General features: G+C 33.8%; 2 protein-coding genes across 3 annotated transcripts; one reads left to right on the forward strand and one right to left on the reverse strand.

Annotated features, from left to right (window-relative positions):
- The first annotated feature begins 378 nt into the window (after positions 1–378).
- LOC100819754 (protein ACTIVITY OF BC1 COMPLEX KINASE 1, chloroplastic) lies at positions 379–9729 on the forward strand. 2 transcript variants are annotated; one of them, XM_003549176.5, is made up of 14 exons: positions 379–801; positions 2420–2626; positions 2711–2800; positions 2918–3064; positions 3675–3839; positions 3995–4135; positions 4244–4423; positions 6327–6522; positions 6980–7107; positions 7334–7405; positions 8173–8285; positions 8396–8543; positions 8628–8697; positions 9396–9729. In XM_003549176.5, the coding sequence occupies exons 1-14, from the start codon at positions 508–510 to the stop codon at positions 9458–9460; spliced, it is 2016 nt and encodes a 671-aa protein (XP_003549224.1). In that variant the 5' UTR covers positions 379–507; the 3' UTR covers positions 9461–9729. The 2 variants fall into 2 exon arrangements, with proteins under 2 accessions (XP_003549224.1, XP_006601107.1); XM_006601044.4 differs by having other exon boundaries at positions 384–805.
- Positions 9730–10684: 955 nt separating this feature from the next.
- LOC100820288 (uncharacterized) lies at positions 10685–11541 on the reverse strand. Its single transcript, XM_003549177.5, has one exon. The coding sequence runs from the start codon at positions 11512–11514 to the stop codon at positions 11209–11211; it is 306 nt and encodes a 101-aa protein (XP_003549225.1). The 5' UTR covers positions 11515–11541; the 3' UTR covers positions 10685–11208.
- Positions 11542–12509: the final 968 nt, after the last annotated feature.

The raw sequence follows: 12509 nt of genomic DNA on the forward strand, positions 1-12509 counted from the left end.
AAAACTAAAAAAGAAAAAGAAAACATTTGATATAAAAATAAAAAATAAAATCAAAATCAATAAAAAATGGACAAAGAAAGAAACTGAATCATGATCAAGTAAAAATAGACGACGTAAATATCAATACTAATTATATTTTAAAAAATAATATAAACATTGTCAGATTAGTAGCCAACTCAGCACAAAAAGTGTCCACATAATAAAATTATCCTTAATCAGACTTTAGGTCCAAAGAAAAAATAAAAATAAAAATGGATGTTGTGGTTATTGTTTGGTTCAGCCACGTGCACCACTAAACAATGCAAAGTGTTTTAGTTCCTGTGGCTGTCGTCTTCGCTAGCAACACCATATTTTCTCTTCTATTTAAATGAAAAACCAAATTTCAAAGTAGAGCTTTGGTTCTTTCTTCTTTTATTTCTCTTGCTCTAATCTCACAAGTCACTTGCAAATGCTCCCAATTTCCTCTTCAATTTAGGGTTTCATCTTTCGCTTCGAGTTTGCGCATCCATGGATTCCATCTACGCGAGCTCGACGTGCACGGTTCCTCACCTTCTCCGTCGCGAGACTCTGTTCTTGCCGCGAACATCGATTCCTTCTTCCTCGCTTCGGCGAGCGAAGAAGGCGCGGCGCGCGAGGGTTTCGAGTTCTGCCTCGACGACGACGACGGCGAGCAGTATCGCTTCAAACGGCGCCGTTTCGAGGGCGTTGCAGGGAGTGAGCAATAAGAGTAACACTGCGCTGGAGCAGCTCGACATCGAGCGTGGCGTATGCATCCCTTTCCGCAAGTACTCGCCGGAGATCGTAAGTACGCATTCAACTTCTCTCTCTCTCTCACGCGTTTGCGGTTGCGTTTTAAGTGCCTCGTTAGTTAGTCTTGAAGCATATACAGCACAGGCTATATGCTTGGATTGAAGTTGGGAAAGCACTTTTGTGAATTCCACTGCACAAAATGAAGAAGGAAGAGTGCATATTTGGATTAAAGTTTGCAAACATAAGTTTGATTCAAAAGTATGTTGTAAATTAAGTTTGTTGCTTTGAAAGTAGAAGTAAACGAGTTCTCCTAACTGAAATACAAACATGCTCTCTGCCTTTTTTATTTATAACTGGAGTTGTATATGACTTATACATTAAAGTTAAACTAATCTCCTAGAATTTGTGTTTGACATAATTCAATTCCAAAATTTAGTTCATGAGTAGAGGCCTCGAGGGTTGCTGTTGCTCCTTACCTGTACATAGTATATATTAGTTTAGACAAATCACTACTTGGTTGGGTGGCCTGATAAGCATATGCTCTGTTAGAATTTGGATTTGGGTCTAACTCATTTCCAAAAATTAGCTATTGTGGTGAAGTTGCCCCTACTTATATACACTATTTGGGTCATGTTAGTAGTCAATGTAAGATCTCCAACATAGTCATTCAACTTACCAGCACATGTTTAAGTTTAATCAGTTACAAAAATATCTTTATAGTCCTTTAAACAGTAAAATTATATAAATTGGTTGTTATAGGTCTTATTTTTTAGTTTCAGGATTGAAATAAACATTATAGGTCTTATTTTTGTAATTTCAGGGATTAAAATGTTCGGTAACGTCAAGGGCTAAAATACTGTTATTTGGTTATTTTTCATAGGCAACAAATTCATTTTTTGTAAATTCGGGATTGAAATGGATTCGTGTATGTAATACTTATTGTATGTGAAGCACTGAAGCTTAGATTAAATTTGAGTCTTTGGACTAGTGACCATTTGCAATTAGTTAATGTCCATGAATCAGTTGCAACTTGTAATTGCTTAAAAAACAACCTATTATTAGAAACAACTCTGTAACTCATTATATTTATATTTTAGTTTTTGGGTGCTAGACAGTTTCTTTATGTTAGTGTATGAGGACTTGGATTTAGATGGTTAAAGGACACTTTAGAAAGTAAAGTGGAAATGTTAATCACTAATTAAGGGACTGGATTCTTACTGTCTATTTATGGTATCCATGTGATTGTGATCTCATTTGTAAAATTTTATTCTGTTGATTTTTTTTAATTATATATATTGTCAACTTTGCACTTGTTTTCCCTCTGAATTACTCCCTTCTCATTTTTTTAGAATACAAATCCAGATGAAAGGGATATTGCCTAACGGAGTGCAAACAAATGTTTAAGTAATTTGTTTTAGATTATACTGTATGCTATAAAATGTAAATCTTCAGATTATTCTACATGACAACTGAAAAGTATGTTACACATGCTACTATAAGATGGATATAAGTGTTTTTGACTTTTTGTAAATGGGGTTAATTATCCCTGTGGGTAGAAGGGATGGTAGCTTCTAGCTGCCAGAGAAAACAAAAACATGCCAATCTGCTGGATGATTGTTTCTAACTTAAAGCTACTTTTATTTGACGACATTTTCCTTGTGATTATTAGGTGAGGAATAAGGTATTAAAATCAAGAGGGTCCATTTTGTCACTTATGTTGCGGGGAGTGGAGATAGTTTGGAATCTGGGCTTGTACTGGTCTAACTTGGTGTATGATTTCCTGGTTGGAAGGGATGAAGAGGTTGTTCCGTATCGTGCTCGACAGCTTAGGAATCTCTTGTGTGATCTTGGGCCTTCCTTTATTAAAGCTGGTCAGGTGTGTTGTTTAGTCTTGTGCTTATACAAGCAATGATTAGTTTAGAGTTTTCCAGTTTATAATAAGTTTTCTTTCATTTGACAGGTTCTTGCAAATAGGCCAGATATCATTCGAGAAGATTATATGAATGAACTGTGCATTCTTCAAGATGATGTTCCTTCATTTCCCAATGAAGTAAAACTTACCATCGAGTATCAACTGTTTTTTTTTAATTCTATTTATGCTAAGCATTTGTCATGCCATTGCCACCTGGATATCATAATTCTGATGTATGACCTAAAAATGTTCTAGATTGCCTTCAGAATCATAGAGGAGGATCTGGGTCAACCCCTTGAAGCTGTTTTCAGCAAAATCTCATCAGAGACAATAGCAGCTGCAAGTTTAGGTCAAGTTTACAGAGCTACTTTACGTGCAACTGGCGAGGATGTTGCTATCAAGGTTTTGTTGTTTTCACCTTGTGTTATAACTGTTTTCATTTTCCATAGCTTCTTTGTCAGCTAATAGTTTTTCAAATGATCAGTTAAACTGTTTTGATTAATCTTCTTTTTGCTGCATCTGAGCCATTGCCTTTATGTTCATAACAGTTTAATATCCTGCTGTGATCTGTTTTCTTTGCTAAAAGCATTGTGTTCGTAACAGTTTTACATAATTATTTTGTTGGGTTAATTCATTGATATTTGTCCATTCTGTTCCAAATCTGTTGATTACATTCCTTTTTTTTTTTTTTTTCCAATAGTCTTTGACTCTTTGTTTATAATTAGTGATATAAGAATTTTGACTTTTTCCTTTTTTCTAGTTTCTACTTGTTTTGATGTTTTCCTAATTACTGTTGTCAAATATGACTTTAATTTATCAAAATACTACTTATCAATTTTTTTTTTTATCAAAATACTACTTATCAATTTTTTTTTTTTATCAAAATACTTTTATGGTTTTATATGATTAAAGTGCTGCAAATGAATTGCTAAAATTTAAACAGAGGGGAAAGAGTAAAGTTTTAGAACAATATTAAACCCACTGCTAAAGACACACTTTGGTGTACTTGCAGGTTCAGAGGCCAGGGATAGAGCCCATTATATATCGAGACCTTTTCCTATTCCGCACTTTGGCTTCATTCTTAAACGGCATTAGCATACAGAAATTGGGATGTAATGCTGAGCTGATTGTTGATGAATTTGGTGAAAAGCTTTTGGAAGAGCTTGATTATACCCTGGTAACTTCTCAGCACTGCCTTGTGTTTGTCAATGGTAGTTTAATGTGTGCTTTGAACTTGTCAATGCACCAAATATTGTTTCTTGGCATTTTGAGTGTTTCTTCATTGGATATTTGTTATAAATAAATTTACTGATTTCTCTATCTATATTTCAGGAAGCCCGTAATCTTGAAGACTTTCTTGAGAATTTTAAAAATGACCCTACTGTCAAAATTCCTCAGGTTTACAAACAATTTTCTGGTCAACGTGTGCTGGTAATGGAATGGATTGATGGTATCAGGTGTACCAATCCACAGGTTTGTTTATTTGGACTGGTGATGATTATAATATATATTGTATCTATAGTGAATCAAAATGATTTGTTGTCTTGTTTTGGGTTAATAATTTTCCTTCTTGTGAATCAGGCCATCAAAGAAGCCGGTATTGACGTAGATGGATTTTTAACAATTGGAGTGAGTGCTGCCCTACGACAATTGTTGGAATTTGGATTATTTCATGGAGACCCTCACCCTGGAAATATTTTTGCCATGCGTGATGGGAGAATTGCATATGTAGACTTTGGCAATGTTGCTGTTCTCAGTCAGGTAATTCTTCATATGCCAAGCATGTAGGGCAATGATCATTGCATTTTTCTCTCTCTGATCAATTATTGTTTTGGTATGCTATAAAATAACGGCATATGATGAAATGTTTAGTTGTGTTCATCCATAAGGTGAATTTGGATTTAAGGTTAACAGAAGTGGACTAACCATGCCTTAATATATAATTCATCTCTGGGAATGTTTGTCATTGCATCATATGCCTAAAGTTATAATATATGTTAGTTTAAACCCATGTATTGCACTTTACATGTTTTGCTGTAATGAATATGATCTCCCTTACTTTCTTTGATGTGAGAGAAGAATATCATTTGTCTTAGTACACAGCTGCTTTGAAAATCATGTGACTATTTTTATATCTATATTTCCCCCATTCCCCCCACAGATGACCACCAAGCAATTTTTTTTCTTGCATGTGTTTGAATATTTCGAGTTATATAATAATTTTACATGTGCTATATTATCTGGTTTTTGCAGCAGAGTAAAAAACCTTTAAGCTGAAGTAATAAATGATATAATTGCCAAATGTTTTAAAAGATTTTCATACTGCCCATGCCTTTTAATTTGATCTTATTCCATTAAATTTTGGAGGATTATGGCCACTATACATAGCTATATGTTGTATAGTTAAAATTCTAACTCTGAATTGGATTTATTATATCCCTAAAATAAGGGAATGTTTATCAAATTTTATCCTGATTTTTTTAGTTTCTCATGAAAGTAAGAAAACTTTCTATGCAGTTGAACGGAGTGCACACTTATTATCCACTAACATTGACATTCTTTTTTTTTTTTTAATAAACGAAAAAAATATATTAGAGAGAGAGATATATGAAAGTCAAGGGATTATATATTATTGTCTGAAGGCAAAAGAAAAGACAAAGAATGCCCAGTCAGTGATGAAATACATCGTTATATCTAATAAATCCTGTTGAATACATTTTTTTTTATCAGCAAAAATAATATTATATTATAAATAATTCAGTACAAGGGGTACTGATGAGTGTACAGATCTTGAGCCTCCTGTTGAATACATGGATGGGGAACTTCTTTGAAACGATCATTGATCAAGTATCACATTGTATTAAACTTTAATATTGAGAAAGAGAGAGAATGAGAATGGAGGAAAATATTATTCAACCCAAACGGTTAGGGATTACAAGACTGGTACTTATAGTACCTTAGAGAACTAACTATCCTAACAGTTAGTTTACACTTTACATCACTGTCAACAGCTGTCATAACTAGAGACAGTTGTCATAACTACAGATCCTAGAACTATAGTTTAGAGCTGACAGGTAAAAAAGAATACAGAGTAATATACTCTAATACATTGAATGAAAGAAGTAAAAACAATTTTATTTCATAAAAGAAAAATAAGCAATAATTCTGGCTCTAGTATTTACTGTTGTATTATGTAAGAACAAGACTAATTGGATGGTTTTCTGTCTTGGGAGTGCTTCAAATTCAAATGAAATTAACCCCAGAAGCATAAGTTGCAGCCAATTGAAGATCCTTGGCTAGCAACATCCTAGACATTAATCATATACAACTATCAACTGTGTGCATTGGTGTTTGACATGTGTAGTTCATAGTATTCATAGATGTGCCTTTTATGAGGGTGCTTTTGTATTTTTTGACAAGTTAATGCCTTCTGTTTTTCTTAGATAAAAAGGGTTTGTGTGGATATGTTTATGGTGTCCTGCTGAACTGGCACAAATACACCTATTGCGTACACATTTGAGAATCTATTATGTAAATGGGAAAATATTTTGCTTTTAGGATGACTTCCATTATAATCTTGTGTATGGAATTTTTCTTTGTTTTGCACTTCATAGTTCATACTTTTTGTGGCTGACAACATGTTGATCTGGTTCTATTTCTTCAGCAAAATAAACAGATTTTAATTGATGCCGTTGTCCATGCTGTGAATGAGGACTATGCTGAGATGGCTAATGATTTCACCAGATTAGGCTTCCTGACCCCAGGGACTGATGTGACTCCTATAATTCCTGCTTTGGAAGCAATTTGGCAGAACTCTGCTGGAAAAGGACTGTCAGATTTTAATTTTCGTAGTGTCACAGGTAGGCACTTTCCCTTGATTATTTAATATAAATAGCTATTACTATAATGTTACCATTTGACCGTCCTCCAATGCTTATTGAAATAAGTTTTCCATTTGAGATTGAATTTTCTTGTCTTGTTAAATGGAGGAGTTAAAAGTAACAAGCCATAATGAATACTCTCTGAAGCTGAAAGAGGACAAATCACAAGGACTCTTAGTTTCACGTTGTATGACTATGTTGTTCCATCTTATTCTTACCTCTTAATATCACATTTTCCCCAAGTGATATTTATGGAGGGTGTCACTATTTATGGGAGGAGGAACAAATCTTTTTTCTTATACAGTAATACAGGGATCAAAAACTAATTTACATTATTTTTTTATGATTCTGTAGTTACGTATTGATTGTAATTAGACTTTAGTTTTTTTAATGCTTTAATCACATTTTAATGATATTTTAATGAAATATACTGCAGGAAAGTTTAACCAGTTGGTTTACAATTATCCCATTCGAATCCCAGAAAGGTTTTCACTTGTAATTCGTTCTTTATTGACCCAAGAAGGCATCTGTTTTACCATGAAACCTGACTTCAAATTTCTTGAGGTAAAAGCTCCCATTTTTGTGACTTGTTCTGATTTCAAGTTGATTTGAAAACTGCATGCTACTTATTTTCAAAAGGCATTTTTTATGAAGTTCTAAATACTTTCGTCGAACAAAACAAATACTTCATCCTCATTGTAAATGAATCAGTTTGAGCAACTGTCAAAACTGTCCTTTCTCTATCATACCTTATTTTTCAGTCTAATATGAACCCCAGTATTACAAATAGGTTGCCTATCCTTATGTGGCTAAGCGACTACTGACAGACCCAAATCCAGCTCTACGTGAACGCCTCATACAGGTTAGTAATTCTGTTCAAAATGCATAAGCTTTTTTGCATATAAATTTTATTCTGTATAATCTACATTCCTCAAATTAAAAGAGGCTCATTTTTTGTGATATATATTTAAAATTTGGAATCAACGTCAAGAAGTATCATATGTCGGGTAAGAAATTTTACAATGGCAGGTTTTCCTTGTTGAGGAAGGGGTGGGGATGAAAGATGACCACGGGATTCCATAGTGCCATACTGCCATGCAATAGTACCATTTTAGCTGCTACATTTGAATTCATATGCTAAGTATATTGCTTTATAATGGTCATTGGAGATAATGCTAGTTATACATGATGGGTTTAATTCTGAAGCAGATGCCTATATTTGTACACCATGACATCATGTCTTTTTGGTGTCTTTAATCCAATATCTTCACCTGTGTTATAGTGGTGAAAGGTGATTCTGTTATATTATTAATAATGGAACGGAATCAATATGTGGCTGCACAATTCAGTCAGCCATGCTAGAAGTTTGATTTGCTGCAAAGTTCCTTCCATATTTCTCTCTTCACTCTGCTAACTAGGTCAAGGCACTAGATTCAAGTGGCCCTTTATGTGAAATTTTCAGTGCACTACCTGGGAGATATCTTAGCAAGTATTAAGTAGCAACCAATAATTAATCCAAAGTATTTTTGGTATTCTTTCTTCCTCTAAGACTCTGAATGCTAACTTAATCATACTTGCTATGTAATTGTAAACATTTTGCTCCTTGTTTGATATACTTTCTTGTTTCAGGTTCTATTCAAAGATGGCCTTTTCCAGTGGAAACGGCTTGAAAACCTTATTGTTCTTGCAAAGGAAAATGTGGCCAAGATGAGCAACAATCCAGCATTGCAAGTGAAAAACACGTCTGTATTTTGTTAAAACAACATCGTCTGTGACAAAGAAAACAGCATTGCATGTTTGGTTATTTCATTTTAGTCATTCCTTAATATTCACTCAAGGCACGTCTATACAGGCAAAGCCAGAGAGACTTAAAAGTTGAAAGAAAACTGGACCTCACAGGCACAATCAAAGATGGAGCTCGCCTTTTCTTTGTTGATGAAGGAATACGTAGACAGCTTCTCCTTGCTTTGACTGAAGATTCAAAGCTTCATATTGAAGAGGTTTATGATGATAATATGACCCTTTCCACTTCCTTAAAAGTCCATAATCTTGTGCTGGAGAATTCTGACTTGTGTTCTTTACAGCTTGTCGATGTGTATAGGTTGGTTGAAGATCAGATAGACATACCTTCTGTGGCTGTAGAAGTAGCTAGAGGTAAAGTTCTTGTGAACCTTGAATATGACTTAGTTCAATTAGATTTAATTATCTTTTTTGTCTCAAAATATCATGATTTTTCATTTGGTCCCTCATTTTTCTGTTGTTATTTAGTTCTCGAAGTGTTTTCCCCGTATAGTCACTTAGATTTTTGTTTGGTTTATCTGTTGAGTGTCTGCATGGCTCTAAAAAACGAGGAATCAAATGCAAAATGTGTGATATTTAAAGACGGGAATATAGACAAGTCATGATTTTAAAGGGATTAGAGAATTAAACAAGCAAGTTTAATTTCCCTGCAGTGTCAGTATAGAAAAATTTGCATTGTCAACCAATCAGAAATCATGGTAAATATAAATTTAAAGGTTGTTACTATAAAAGTCAATAAACTTGTCACATATAACAATGTGTGATTGGATGACAATGTAAAACCTTTTGAACTGATAGTGCATAAACTATTTTTTCTGGACAAAAAACAATAATACTCAATGGACAAACTAACCAAAGAATAAGACGAGTTATATGGAAAAATGAAAAAAATTCTATGAAGACTAGATTGTATCTTTTAACAATAGGAACCAAAGGAGAAAACCATTATATTTTCCAAAACAATAATTTAACCATTAGATGATGAAGCTGTAATCTGCCATTACTGCATGATGGCTCGACGCATGTTGAATACAAATATCTTTTTGGTGCAGACTTTCCAACAGTTGTCAGGGATCTCCTACTTTCATGGAGTGAATCAATCTTGTCTGATAGATAGCTAAATCTTTGGACTACCTGCACATAGCAAATACAATACTGTTTCAGTCAGATGAGTATACTGTACACATGTTCTATATTTCCTCTTCATTTTTCTTTTGCCTTTTCTATAGTGCCGAAGGTTTACTATATGAAATTTTGAATGAATGTGTAGGAAATGAGTAAATATTAAGTTGTAATTTCACGGGGAAAAGTCCAAAAAATTCATGTAGTCTTTGGGCCTCCTTCAACTTTGTTTATTGAATAAATCTAGCTTATGTTTAATTTTCATATTCTGTTAGTGTAAAATTTTTCACATCAACTAATTAAAAATCACTGTATGACTTTTAGATTCTTAGTTATTCAAAATTCAGAACAGTAATAGCTTATGCTAATGTATTTGTAAAATTGGAAAATCCTTTGGTTGATCTTCTGTATCACGTCGCTTTCGTTTATCAGTGGAAAAAAAGAAAACGTCACTCATAATTTGTGTGTATAAATTTTATTATAACTTAAGGTGTTACTGTCGATAGTTTCCTCCTTTTGTTTGTTGAACAATTGAGCTTTGAGCACGTAACAATCGTGGACAGTGGTGTTTGTGTGTAGTTGTAGTGTGGTGTTGGGTGGAGGTGGGACGCCGTGGTGTCTGGAACAAATATTTTTCAACATATAAATTATATTTTAAATTTATGATAAATAATTTATATTATTATATAAAGTTGTTTTTTAAATATTAAATTTAATTTTAAAATAAGATAAAAGGATAAACCGAAAGATATAAACGGCTAAAAAAATTAAGTATATGGAGAACGATAAAAGAAGGGCGGTTTTAGCTATAACTTTTTTAACGAGAATATTAAGAATGTTTTTAGAGATTTTTTCTTTAGAGAAAAAGGATTATATAGTGTGAAATGTTTTATACTTATAATTAGTTTGTTGAGAGTGTAAAATTATTTTACACTGTCAGTCAATGTATAAATATTAAATTATTTTTTAATCTTATATCTTTCAGTTTATCATTTTTAATATATTTATCATAAATTTAAAATATAATTAATATGCTTATAATATTAATTTATTGTAAATTTTAATTATTATATAATTTATTTATTTAGAAGTATTTATTTATTAAAAAATTCATTTATAAAAAATAAACATTTATTTTCTGCAATTCATATGTTAAAATATTGGTTACAAAGTATATTTGAAGAATAAAAAATAAACTAATTGCTCAATATATATAATTAGGATATATTTTATGTCTCTACCTCCTTTTAGCTAAAACAAGTACGCATATCTGTACAAGAACAAAATTCGCACGCTATATTCTGGATTAAAGTTAATTTTAACATAATAATCGTAGTAAGCTATAGATAAATAAATGTATGAAAATACTAGAATAGAATCTCCATCATAATTAATTAGCCTACAGAACTTATGTGATCCAGTGATTGTCGCAGTCAACCCCAGTCACCTTAAAACTACCAAAAAAAGGGGCAAAAAGATCCACGCCATCACAAGGTAGCCCTTAAATAAATTTGTGTTAAATTCAAAGAATAAAATAAGAGACTTACTGACAATGAATCCATTTTATAAACAACTATTTTTTTTCTTCTGCAGTACTAGTGCTTAAGCACACAACAAATGTTCACCGAGAACACCATTTAAAATATATGTATACATTCAATATTTCACGGAATTGTAGGGCATGATTAAAAGGGAACTACAGAAATACCGGATGCAACACTTATTTCAACTCTGCAGCACACTTCAGGCACTACCCTTCAGTCCTGAATCAGAGGAGGCTGCGCCAAATTCACCCTTGTCACCATCTTCTTCTTCTTCTCCAAAGAAATCCTCACGAGCATTGTCAGCTAACATAAGGGCAATCAACCAAAGGAGAGATGAATCAAGGGATAGAAAGGCGCCACCTCCGAGGAGACCAGTTTTGGCTGTAGGGCATTCATAGCTGAGATTCTGGTGCACATTGCGTGTCAGGTGAATGTGTTCTGTGATTGTTGGCCATAACAGCATAGCTGCAGCTAATCCAGCGGTGAACCTAAGTGAAGACACCATTGCACAGAAGAAAAGTCATTTATAATAGACATGACAAACTTATAGTACCCATACATGAGGTCCTAGGTTCAAACCTCAGTGCGACTATTGTACACAAAAAAAACACTCATAGTCATCGCATTTTGAAGTAACATTAATCAAAAGTCAAAACCATATTACCTATGTTTTTTTTTTCCAGGCAGTACAAGTTAGTTTCCAACATCAAGTGCAACTAATGATGCCATTATGATCCACAGTATAATCTTTTGCAAAGTTTTTTCATGGCTGTTTATGAAAAGAAGTTCGTCTATTTACCATTCTACATTTATCATGTCCACAAAGTAGGTGTATTCTACTTGAACCAACACACAAGTTCCTCGGCTTCATGATCACTCACTAGGGGATTGAAGCCAACCTCGACAAATGTACTACCATACTAGAATGCACAACCTAACCAACATCTAAGAAGTCTAGAAGCTGAATGGTAGGCTAGCATCCCGGTCCAGGTCCTTTCCGAAGCTCGCCGAAAAGGCGAAGCCGTTTTACAACTTGCTTAAGAAAATTGAGCCCTTCCTATGGGACGAGACTTGCGAACAAGCTTTCATGGCTTTCAAGAAGACCATAGGCACACCACCAGTTTTGAGTCGACCTAGGCCTAGAGTATCCCTACTCTTGTATTTTTTAGTAGTTGACAAAGTCGTTAGCTCAACCCTTATACAAAAAGAAGGGAAGCACCAGCTCCCTATCTATTTCGCCAGCCGCAAACTCCATGACACTAAGAAGCGCTATCAGATGATAGAAAAATGTGGCGCTAGCACTCATTACCTCGGCTCGATGTCTCAGGCCTACTTCCAGAGTCATTAAGTGGTAGTCAAAATGAATTACACCATCAAGCAAGTTTTGAGAAAACAAGAACTCAGAGGAAGGATGTTGGTCTGGTCTATAGAACTTTCAGAGTTTAACATCCAGTATGAACATCACAGCCCCATGAAGACATAGTTCATGGTTAACTTTCT

Source organism: Glycine max, chromosome 17 (genome assembly GCF_000004515.6).
Source record: "Glycine max cultivar Williams 82 chromosome 17, Glycine_max_v4.0, whole genome shotgun sequence".
Lineage (NCBI taxonomy): Eukaryota > Viridiplantae > Streptophyta > Magnoliopsida > Fabales > Fabaceae > Glycine > Glycine max.

Excerpts from the sequence above, each read along its gene's own strand:
- LOC100819754 (XM_003549176.5), top strand. The coding sequence starts at position 508 with ATGGATTCCATCTACGCGAGCTCGACGTGCACGGTTCCTCACCTTCTC. Across the intron at positions 802-2,419 it reads GCAAGTACTCGCCGGAGATC|GTGAGGAATAAGGTATTAAA; the intron begins GTAAGTACGCAT and ends TGTGATTATTAG. Across the intron at positions 2,627-2,710 it reads CCTTTATTAAAGCTGGTCAG|GTTCTTGCAAATAGGCCAGA; the intron begins GTGTGTTGTTTA and ends TTCATTTGACAG.
- LOC100820288 (XM_003549177.5), bottom strand. The coding sequence starts at position 11,514 with ATGGTGTCTTCACTTAGGTTCACCGCTGGATTAGCTGCAGCTATGCTG.